This window comes from Xenopus laevis, chromosome 1S (genome assembly GCF_017654675.1).
Source record: "Xenopus laevis strain J_2021 chromosome 1S, Xenopus_laevis_v10.1, whole genome shotgun sequence".
NCBI lineage: Eukaryota > Metazoa > Chordata > Amphibia > Anura > Pipidae > Xenopus > Xenopus laevis.
In genome coordinates, this window is record NC_054372.1 from 15,509,851 (window position 1) to 15,522,267 (window position 12,417).

At 40.0% G+C, this 12,417-nt stretch overlaps 1 protein-coding gene across 2 annotated transcripts in view; it reads right to left on the minus strand.

The window, feature by feature from the left end:
• The window catches only part of sorcs2.S (sortilin-related VPS10 domain containing receptor 2 S homeolog), a 594,893-nt gene that overhangs the window by 113,764 nt on the left and 468,712 nt on the right, over window positions 1-12,417 (minus strand). For both annotated transcript variants that reach the window (XM_041579391.1, XM_041579390.1), the window contains exons 4-5: window positions 4,939-5,097; window positions 3,415-3,488 (exon numbers count right to left, since the gene is read on the minus strand). In XM_041579391.1, the coding sequence (XP_041435325.1) occupies window positions 3,415-3,488; window positions 4,939-5,097 (233 nt within the window). The remainder of the gene's footprint in view (window positions 1-3,414; window positions 3,489-4,938; window positions 5,098-12,417) is intronic.

Consider the following 12,417-nt stretch of genomic DNA (forward strand, 5'->3'; position numbering starts at 1 on the left):
CTTACTGATATCCAATCCAAAAATTCGTAGTATTTGTGGAAAAGTACAAAAAATTCGTACTAGAAAATCATGTAAAAATTAAACAAACCCAATAGGCTGGTTCTGCTTCCGAAAAGGAGTAATTATATCTTAGTTTGAATCAAATACAAGGCACAGGTATGGGATCCATTATCTAAAAACCCGTAATCCAGAAAGCTCCAAATTATGGAATGGCTCCATTTTATCCAAACAATCCAAATTTTAAAATGATTTCCCTTTTCTCTGTAATAATAAAACAGTAGCTTGTACTTGATCCCAACTAAGATATAATTAATCCTTATTGGAGGCAAAACCAGCCAATTGGGTTTATTTAATGTTTACATGATTTTCTAGGAGACATAAAGCATGAAGATCCAAATTATGGAAAGACCCCTTATCCGGGAAACCCCTGGTCCCGAGCATTTTTGATGAAAGGTCCCATACCTGTACTGTTTTATTATTATTACAGAGAAAAAGGAAATCATTTTTAAAAGTTTGAATTATTTGGATAAAATGGAGTCTATTGGAGACAGTTTTTATGTAATTCTGAGCTTTCTGGATAATGGGTTTCCAGATAATGGATCCTATACCTGTACTTGTTTCTATACCTATTGTTTGTTCTATCATCTAACTCTCCAGCCACTTTACACGCTTCTCCTTTAAGAAAGGCTGAGTTTTCCCCACATTAAACCTAGGTTAAAATATCCTTCCTGCGTAAACTCATTAATCTCCCCAGACAAACTTTATTAGTCTCTTTATTGCCTGTAATGTAATATTATTACACTATTATATTTTACTGGTAATAAACATTTCAGTTTTGCAACATTAATTACAAAAAAAAATCCAAATAAATCGCAAATCTGCATACAGCAAATACTTTCTTTTTTATCCCCCTGATTTTATTTTCCCATCTGTTGCCGATTCAGTTGCGGGAAAACTCATTGATCAATAGCACAGAGCGAAAATTATTCCAAAAAAAAAAAAAATGATTTATGGGCTTTCAGTCTAGAACAGAAGCAAATTATAGTGGACTCATGGGAAGTCGCATTCAGTGGATCCTATTCTGTCTTTATGGCTATTGCTATTTATTGTCAAGGAAAGAATATATAATCCAGGCCCCACAGTGTAACACAAATTACAGAGACCCAGAAATAACCTTGGAATTCATGGTTTTCACTCAGTCAGCGACAGTTCTTCTATGGACGTTGCAAATCAATATTTATTATTACATTACTTAAGATTTATGTAAGATTTACCAAGTTCTTGCTCAAGATTAGAGCCATTCATTATGTCTCTGCACAAGAAAATAAATAATTTGCAAACTATTATTAAAGGGGCAACAAATCCCCTTGTTCAAAATGAAAAGGGTTTATTTGTTAAAAAAGCCTATTTTGTAATTGCCATATCTGTTAAAGAACAGTGAGATTAAAAGCTCTTTCAGCTGACATTTGATCCTTTTTGCTTGTTTCTTTAGAGCAATAGTGGAAGGAGAAGGTGGTTAGTCAAATAAACCTCACCAATTATAATGAAGTTATCCTAATTTGTAAGACTGAGACAGGCAGCAATGGGAGGGAGTCAGCTAACTAACTGGCAAGAGGAGACAGTAAGAGTAAAATTAAAACATTTATCTATTTGTACTTTTTAAATTAGAATACTTTTTTGGAATAAAAAATTCATTTTCAGCAGGGTCGGATTTCACACCCATTACTCCCATTCTCATACTTCCTCACACATGACCCCCCTTTTGCACCTTCCCCAACCTTACCACCAAGAACCTCCTCCTGCTGCTCCTCCCCTAGAACCAACCTGCTTTCCACAATGGCACTTTGTGCACTCTTCCCCCACTCGCATCCCCTGCCCTCCCAACTCCCCAGCGTTTACACCCTCCCCAACCTCCCCCTTCCACTGTTTGAACCACACCAACCTGCTTTCCCCAACAGCATCTGCATTTCTACTTAACTTTGCACACTCTTCCCCTGTTGGCTTTAAGGACTTTTGGTGCGACCAATTTTTACTGCCCTAGGATTTCAGTCCTATACATATGGGTTATCCAGAGTATAGGTGCATATCATCTCCACAACCAAAGTTGTAAGTCAAAAACTGTGTTTCTACCTTTGTCTGTAAGTTTGTATGTTATACACCACGATGGCAATTTTAGGGCAATCTTTTTTCCAATGATATAAGAAAATTAGAATTCTTAAAACTTGATTGATTGATGAAAAAAATCTCAAAAAGTTAGATTGAGAAACTTTGCCACCTAAAACCTTTGTCGATGCAATACATCTCCTGCTTTTTAGGAAGGATTTACAACCTTGTAACTTTATGCAACCATGGAAAAGGGTCACATATTTTTGTTGGTGTGTCATCATGGTTTTTTTTATTATGATCATACAGATTAGTTAATCCTCCTTCCTGATTTGATCCCTGTAATGGTTGAGAACACCTTCCTAGAGCAGTATTTTGGGGAGGACCAACAAGGGTGACCATCCAGGGCTTTACAACTAGGGAACTCTGCATATTTAATGATCCTCTTTTGGTGATTAGACTGCAACTGCACAGGGATTGGCTCCCAAAGAAAAGGAGCTGGGTGTTTCAGTGAGAGAGAGAAGCTTGGAAAAAAATCAGGAGCTGCTGTTCTATGTGATATAACCCTTGTACTGGGTCAATAAGGAAAATCCAATCTGTATTAGTTAGAACCGGGCAGGTTTTTTTGTGTTCTGTATTTTGTTTTTCTTTTCTCTTTGGAAAAAGCCTCCAATAAACTGGCCAAAGACCAGGTATACTCAATTGAACGGTCTGTGCCTCTGTTTTGGAGTGTCTGGCAAAGGTCTATTCCCCAGTGAGACCATGATCCAACTACCTGAAATTGCTACAATATTTATGCTCATTGACTTTTGGACTAACATAGTGTACACAGAATGCCGCTTTGAAACAAATCTAGGCCATACTACAATAAAGAGGTAACATAGCATTTGCACCAGGTCTAGTTTCCACATAACACCAGCATTTATGGGTCACCTGTTCGAAAGCATCATCTGATTGATTGCTATGGATTTCTAGACCTGGTGCATATTTCTTCTGTTCTTCTGTTACATAACCTCGTAAAGCTTTTCCCAGTTGCTATACATTCTGTATGAGTTGGCCCATTAAACTCTTTTCCCCTTGTTATGTGCAACAACTTTTGAAATCTGAAAACCCAGCAAACACAAAGATGATGGAAATCTCTCCAGTGTGTTAAAAAATTCATTGCATGTATAATGAAGAGAATTAAAGAAGAGAATTACAAATACAAAGAGAATCAGACAGAAAGAGTTCAGATACAGGTCTCTTCCATACTGTTCCATGCGCCATGTTGATCTTGAGACAATATCTACTGTAGATCAACAGTCAACTTACCAAAATATGTGATCTTTAGAGGCACGTTCTTTGAGGAGGTCCCAGTTCTTTCCAAGGTTTATGGAGGTGTAGAGCTTGTAAGATAAAAAAAACAAACAATTCATATTATGCAGTAATGTTTAGAACTGGAACAAAATGTATAGGCTGAGGCCTCTCAAGTAAATGAATCTAGGTTTTAAGGCAGCAATAAAAGGCACAACATTTGCACCAGGCCCATAGCATCCAAACAGCAAAATGAGTTTACTGGTCATCTGTGGGACACCATATTGGGTGTCAAATTTATAATAAGAACCCAAGAAAAAAGAAAAATTTTGTTCCAGGATGTTTACTTAAATTTGGTTACTAGGCCTTGCTCAGTGGAACCTCAATTTTACATCCCCTGATTTAAAGTTTTCCCTCATTTTACATTGTTGTTTTGTGGTCCCCCCTCTTTATTGTGCATAAAACATTTCCCTAATATTACACGTTCTTGGATTTTATACCATATCTTTCTGGTCCCCTGAAAAACGTAAAATGGGAGTTCTACTGTAGTTACCCTTCCTACATATACCCTTCTCATTAGTGTACTCATCTGCCCACTATTAAAATGCAACATTTCTCCATGCACTTGACAAAATACAATACATTATATTTACAGAAGAGCCATCCAGTTACACAATGATTTAAGGTGCAACTTGAAGGTTGAAGGAACAAGAAGCCAACTACATCCTCAGTGGTGGTTTTTGATGATAGCTGTTCATTATTCATAAGAGAAGGTTGGATTTGGATAAACCAGGGTGTGCCAGATACTGTTTAATATTGTCAATCCAATAAGAGCAAAAAGCACCAAGTGTCATGTATCATACCCAATACTCCAAGAGAGCCCTGGTCATCTCATCTCATAAGGTTTTTTTGCTTATTACAGTCCATGGATATTTGAGCTAGTTCCTCTATTAAAGGTGTCTGGCAGGACTTTAGATATTCTCAGTGCTCCAAGTGAGGCAGACAGATTCACAAGTCAAAAGATGGTTTAAAAGACCATACAACTAATAATGGAACATTGATGAAAACCTGCCTCAATCCACCCTTGGAGTAGAGGCAAGGAGGAGAGACAGCAACCAGCAGGTCCCACCAAAGATAGGTGCACTAATATATTTGTTCACCCAAGGTTCAACTGTAGCTGGTGTGAGGGGCAGAGCACAGATGGGTTCAAGGCAGACCTGTCCTTACAAATTACCAAAGGGCAGCCAGTAAGGACAGAGGTCCGTATCATTCTGCTTTTGCCGGTGTTCCCTAAGTTGCATGTTCGAATGATGTGGAAGTTAGCGGGTTGATGCCTACTTTCACAGGGGGAAGGGCAGGTCATTGGATTCCATTCTGGCAAACATGCAAAAAACAAAAGACTTTATTTTTTTCACACTTTTCACCCTGCCCTGCACTTTGTAAATGACCATATATATCTCATGCAACCATTGTCCTTTTACATAAGCCACAGGAAAAACAATTAAGTAAGTAGCCATAATAAATGGGCATACTAAACAATACCTTGGCATCTTTGCTATAGGCAAGTATCTTGTCCTCTTCTTTGGGATGAAATATCAGGGTCTCTATAAAGAAAGCAATTTGGTGCTTTTGAAAGGTCGCTCCTTCATCGCTGCTAGTGAAGAGGCATTGTTCTGAGACTGAAGAGCTGACAAGAATAATCTGTAAAGAGACAACAACATGAGAGAACTGGCTTTGATTTACAGTGGGAAGCAATTAATGGAGATGTGCGGTGCTCGCTGGAAAATAAAACAATTCAGTTGTGACTCTTTTACAATAAATTTCCATTCGGATAAAAGGCAACGATCACTTAATACACATTGGCACAGAAAACCAGCACGCCATTGCTTCTGATCTACGGCTAAAAATATATAAAAGGCCACATACTGAAAGCCACAGAAAATGTTTCTAAATCTATATTAGTTGGTGTGGCTGACAGGGAGATGGCACAGTAAAAGAAAAAGAATGAATGGAATGGGGTATGGACTGGAAAGGAGGGGGGCAAGAAGTAACAGCAGATGAACTAGCTGTCATTAAATCATATTTAGAGTTCATACCGCTGGAGTAGTGATGGGCAAATTTATTCACCAGGCACAAATTCGCAGTGAATTCCCTTTGATTCGCAGAACTGCCACGAAAATTCGCCGGCATAAAAAAATGAGACGCCATCGCCGTTTCGTGAATTTTTTGCCGTTTTGCAAATTTCGCTGGAAATTCGAAAATTTTCCGGCGAAGTGAAACGCCCCAAATTCGCCCATCACTACCCTGGAGTATTTACTAAACTATCTGTTGTTACACAGAATATGTAATATTTATTTAAATAAATCAGCCTTTGCCCAAAGGGACCTCTGTAGTGTTGTCAATGCTGAGTGCAATGACAATTACCTCGCTATGGCATCAAACACATTGGCACCTGCTACATTGGCATGCTTACCCCTTTGGCTAACTCCTAACTAATCCCTCTAATTAAATAAATTGCTATGTTTCTCACCCTTTATGCCCTGTCTCCACTATGCACACTCACTAGTATAGGCCCTTGAAGTCCAGAAGGCTGGACTAGAGAGCATGCCTCCCCCAGAATGCCCTTGTTTTCATGTGGGGTGAGCTGGGGGGGCACATAGCACCCATCCCACTCCATAACTTGTACATCATTCAGACTTTCAAGAGAGTGTAATGAGTGCAATGAGTGCAAGGAGGTTGCAAAAAAAGCCTTGTCCTTATTGCCCTCACCATTGGAGATGGTAAGATAAGGCTGCCTTGTGCCTTACTCTATAACTTGTGCTGGATATTTAATCTATTGAGGTGTAGCATGCTGCAATGGCCCAGATGCAAGCGGTAGGTAAATGAGAATTAAGGGAAGTCATTGTATCTGTAATAACCTGCTTGGAGTTGAACCAGGTGTTTCTGGGCTGTCTGAGTTACCACAGTTCTATATGAGCAGTCAGCTAGGCCACTGGCTCACTCCCATTGCTATACTAGTAAGACTTGGTTCACCTGTTAGCAACCTGGCCCCATATGATCAGTGTAAGCCATTAAGCTGCCTATAAAGACCCCTGCTCTGCACTGAATCATTGCCCAATAAAGGTCTATCTTCATAGTTCCTGGATGTGCTTACATATTGTCTGATCATTGTTCTTGACCCTTGCCTGCTATTTAACTACTCTTTGGGTTCTGATTGTGTGCCGTGTTCCTGTTTGGTTTGACCCTGGCCTGTGACCTCAACTATGCTTCTGCTCCTGATTTGGTTGGTATTAACCCGGCCTGTCCCTTGACCACACTCCTTGATCCCGGTCCTTTCTGTGTACTACACGCGGTTCCCTTGCCTGCCCAGAACTCTCTCCCTGATCCTATCATGATAAGACCTGGCGGCACCCAAGTAGCAGGTGCTCCTCCTGAAGTGAAAGGTGGTTGTTATAGGCTGATGACTGAGTCGGGCCCAGGACCTTGGGGATTGTTCTGGGTTTGGGATAACTATCGTAACAGTATCTATTTGTTTATTTCTAAGCACCTATACACAAGTTGGAATGTATCTGCAGGTCACGTCTTTTGCAAAACACAGTAATGCCCCAGGGCAAATTGCATTCTGAAGCATAAGTTTGGGAGTGCGGGCATGTGTATTGCACTATGGATCCATGTCCCTATGGCAGGGAGCAAATTCAATACACTGCACTTTGCACTTTCACATTTGTTATCCAGTGGGATACAGAGCACAAATATACCTCTGCCGCAAGCACCTTTGAGCATGAGCACTATGGGGCTTGATCCTGAAACCCTTTAATGCTTCTGCATAAGTAAATGGCCCCTATTATTTCTTGCCATATCACTGTGACCCTATGCTCACCCATCATTCTCTCACTCTCACATTGAATCCTGATAAAAATACCATGCAGACTTTCCTTATGAGAACACAGCGTTCCAATTTTTGCCTTTGACACACTGGCTGCACATAGTACCAGGTTTTCATTCAACTAAAATTACTTTTGAACAATGAAAAAGTAGAATTTCCCCCTCAGGCTCCTTCCGTAGGAAGATTTTTTTATCCTTCTACACAAAATGTTCTTCTTCAGTGGGTCACTGGGTAAAAGTTTCTGATGTGTCAGATTGCTCAGAGCTTTTTCACTTTCGGCAAACCTTGACCCCCGAAACTAAAACTGCCACAATCACTCAGAGCGACCGTACCTATAAAAGGAGCCATGATTCACCCTGCAGGCATTTTTATGCGCTGACATTTATTCTCAAAATTGTTATATATAAATAGACACAGTATGAGGAATAATGTTAATACAAGTAAATGAGGAATTGGTTGTTCCTGTACAATCATATTGTTTAGATTTTGGGAAATATTTAACAATTTTTGGTTATATAATACATACAGTTTTCTGAATTAAAGTACTTATTCCTGTTTTTTGTTGTAATAATAATGCCTTCAACCAAGGGTGAAATAAAGGAAGTCATTGTCAATGCACATCTAAAGATTTTCATAAAGCACGAGCGCAACCAAATTGGATTTGAAAAAAAGGTTAGATGAGACCAGGAGTAGCAGCAAAATCACAGGTCCGCACAGTCGGAGACGTGGCCCCTCTTTTTATTAATGTATCACTAGAAGAATCAACGTTTCGGGGGGGTTCAACCTCCCTTCATCAGGCTGAATCCCCCGAAACGTTGATTCTTGTAGTGATACATTAATAAAAAGAGGGACCAGGTCCCCGACTGCAGATACATAGAGTGTGTGCGGACCCGTGATTTTGTTGCTACTGTTGAGAGGCCTTGCCGGGGCCGACGGAGAACCAGCACCAGTAGCGTTTGTAGAGGGGGGCGGGCCCTGGTGCTTGATGCACAGCCGGGCCCCGCCCCCCTCCGTACTGCCGCATTAGCCCGTATTTCTCAGTGGCACATGGACTGCCGGGGGGCCCTGAGGGGGTGCGGACCCTGGCCAGCTCGCACCCCCTGCTCCCCCCGGTAGTTCCGCCACTGACCAGCACCACCGTTGCAGGAAGTAAGGTTGTGGGTGAGCGGTGGATATATAACAGTAGATGAGACCAAGAGACATCATTCTAGCCAAAGTTCAAAGCAATATCTATGGTGCAAGTCTACCACTGCCCACACCTTAAAAACCATCAAACCTACAAAAAAGTATGGTGGCCATGCCATGGGTTTCTTGGCTTCAGTGGTGTAAATACTATACAATTACTAGCTAAAAAGACAATAACCCCTCCCCAGCCGCTATCTCTTACCTGTGGCGGGTAAGGGGGGCGCAAGTCAGCACAGGTAGTGGGCGTAGTTGTGGCGAATAAGTGGGGAGGATGGGGATCTGAGTGTGCCAGGCCCCTCTGAAAATTATTTTACAGGGGGGCCTGGCACAGTTTGGTTACACCACTGCTTGGCTTCTTGTAGAAAGAAGAATGGATTGTGCAAAATAAAAACACTGAATCTTGGGAGGAAGTTCAAATTTTAAGCAGGATAATTCGTCCAAACACAAGGTCAAAGTAACATTGATGTGGTTTAAAAATGAAAAGAATTAATGTCCTGCAATTCACACAATGGGACTGTTGCTCATAGAGAAGCCAATATTTATTAGATGATGTACTAGAGATACCCTTGTTGCTCCTCCTTCAGTCCCACTTACTGTTTGTTATCGTGGACATTGCAGCCCAGTCAAAACCCTGATTTCAATCCAACTGAGAAACTGTCACATAGTTTGAAAAATTGAGCTGCACAAGCTTCTAAATAACTAACTTAAACAACATGGGCATATTCTGCCTGGAAGAATGGACTAATGGTACTCCCAAACACAGTGGGGGGTACTTGCCCTAAAAGACTCGCAGGTCTAATTTCAGCTAAAGATGACTCTACCAAGGTTTGGGGTGAATACTTATACAACCAACAAAACTCTAATTATTTGTCAAGTTACGATAGTATACAGGTATATAGTTTATTGGGGACAAGAGGAAATCAAATGTTAGAATAAAATTTTAATCACAGTTGGTAACAACAAAATGTGCACAAAATCTAAAATGGTTCCATACATATACTAGACACTGAAAAAAAATGTTTTTTTTAACCATATTACTATGGTGGGAAGAGTATTAAAAGTATTATGGTGGGAACCATGGTGGGAAGAGTATTAAAGGCAAAGATTGCTGCTAAGAACTGGACTTCCCTAGTTCCTTACCCACAAACAATGTGTTTGTAAAAGTCCAACCATATGGTCAGACGATAGAATCCCTTCAAACTGTCATCTGCATCATATTGTACAATGAAAGCTGTGAGTAGTGGCATCTCCAGCATATTGTTCCGCGACAGCAATGGATTAAATAATTCCTAGCACATTATTCAATGGGGGTAATGGGAAAACTATAATATTGGCACATTATACATAAAAACCTCCAAAACACAAGATAATGGGGGACAATGCGATGAAAATAATGGAGTAGCATCTCCAGAATATTATATAGTGAGAGCAATAGGTAATAGCTTTTTACTAGTGATGGGTGAATTTATTCGCCAGGCGCGAATTCACTGTGAATTCCCATGATTCGTCACCGGCAAATAAATTCGTGAAACCGCAGTGAAAATTCTCCATAAAAAATTCGCCAGCATAAAAAAAATGGACGCCAGCACAATTTCACCGTAAACGGACGCCGGTGTCAAAAATGAGACGCCGGTGCCGTTTCACGAACTTTTCGCTGTTTCGAGAATTTCGCTGGAAATTCAAAAATTCTTCGGAGAAGCGAAACACCCCAAATTCTGAGAATATGGACTTTGGGAAATGCCATTTCTGCTGCTGCTTTACAATGTACATTTCTAAGCATTTATAACTTATTATCCTTATAGTGGAACTAAACCATTCCTTTCTCCTGCAACAGTGACCCCACAGCAATCCAAATAAAATTGGAATTAGAATTTATGTTGGCTATCATAAACAGTAACATTGTAAGTGTGCAATAAAAGGTGATACAATATGCGTCGTAAAAAGTTTACCCGGGAGACCATTAAAAACCAGTGAAACACTGTAATAAGAAAAAAAAGAATGCACAATAAGAAGAAAACGCAGTCCACAAGTCAGTAAAAAAGAAAGAAATTGAAACGTTCAATTTAACTTCAAAACTCTCAGAAAGACATAATCCTCTGATCAGCATGTATTAAAGGTGATTCTTCATCATTGCTGTCACGCTGGCTTAACGCCAAAAGGATCTGTGCAACGAATGCCAATTAAAAATAATTGTATATTGGCTTGATGTAACTGTGGCCAAATATATCATTCTAGTTAAAATGCTGATGCCAAACCTAATGAAACCACAAACAAAGTGCAGGTAGTTTTGCCAACTGAATATGAATCAGTAAATATTATTCCTGGATTCTCATATGCTTTGTAATTGTTGCATTCCTAGTTATAAACTGTGTTATGGCTCACTTTGGTCTCTTGCGCTCATTTGAGGATTTCCAGTTTATAAAATATTCATTCTCAATTCCATCACTGGTCTGCATGATCATCCGTAGTCCTATTCTGGTTATCCTGATTTTACCACTGACGGTGGGTGTAACACAAAGAGCTGAATTATTTGCAAAGGAAATATAAGTCTTCAAGATAATGTCATGTAAAAATGCTCAGAACACTCTTCTAAGCACTTTTGCAGGTGTTTTTTTTTTTTTTTCGTAGGTTCAACAGCCCAGCGGATGACTTTTGACTTGACCCTAATACAGTCAGGAGAAAATGTCAGAAGAACAGGGACCTATTTTATTGTTGCTCCACTTAGATGAGACTTGAGAAAAGTTATCTGATGTTTTGGATGTCTTTTCTAAAACATCAGAAACATCTTCTGACATTTACTTCTGACTGTGTCCTGGTCAGACAAACTGTTAAGCACCAGGAGGTACAAAAGGACAAGAGCTAGATGTAGGCAGACAGAAGAGGTATGTGACCAGCGCCCTTCCCCCAAGCATTTACCTTTTCTGCCCCTAGTTCCAGACCTATCCATGAGCTCCAGATACTGGATACTCCAGAACTTCAATGTGTTCATTTTTTAACTTTATTCAACTTTATTCCTATTGGAGTTGTACTTTTCCCTAGTGGAACAAGACAATGGAGGAATCCCATGCAAGACAAATGTTTGACCGTCCTCCTCCCAAATCTCAGCAATAATAAAATTATCTTCACACTTTCCAGCCTTTAATGCACCTGAAAGCTTCTGTGGCCCAGTGCTAATACAGTTACTGTTCTGTGTATAGTTCTGCCCTTACTATCCTTGTCCTATACTGTATATACCCACCTCACACACATATCACAGAGGAGGTATGTTCAATGTACTTTAATAAAATCCGAACTCCGTGGGTCACGTTTCAGTGGTCCTCTATCTGGGAACTTTGCTGCTCAACAGTTCCATGTATACAGCAGTAACCAAGAAGATTCAAATGGCACACAAAATGTGCTTAAACTTTGTGATTTATTGGGGATCTCTGTACCCAAATGCAGAGATCCAAATAAATCGCAAAGTTTAAACACATGTTGCTATGTGTGTGTGCCATCTGAATCTTCTTGGTTACTGCTGTATCACAGGGGAGGACACATTTGAATGATTGTGCAGTATTGATTGATTTGATTAGAACATGGAGATTGGCCTTTGGTAGTGGCAAAGAGAATTCTATCACCCTAGTTAACTACAAATGCAGCTAATCAGGAGAATATGATGCTGCACTGCTGATAATGAATTCAGGCTCCTAGAGCTATAAATGTACATTAAAGGGCACGTAAAGGCAAAAAAATAAAATCCCATTTTTACTTTCTTTAATGAAAAAGAAACCTATCTCCAATATACTTTAATTAAAAAATGTGTACTGTTTTTAACAGAAACCTGACTGTATGCAGTGAAATTCTCCCTTCATTTACTGCTGTGGATAGGAATTGTCAGACGGTCTCTAACTGCTGAGCAGGGAAACAATCATACTTATGAACAGCAGGGGGAGCCCCCGCCTTACTTCCCA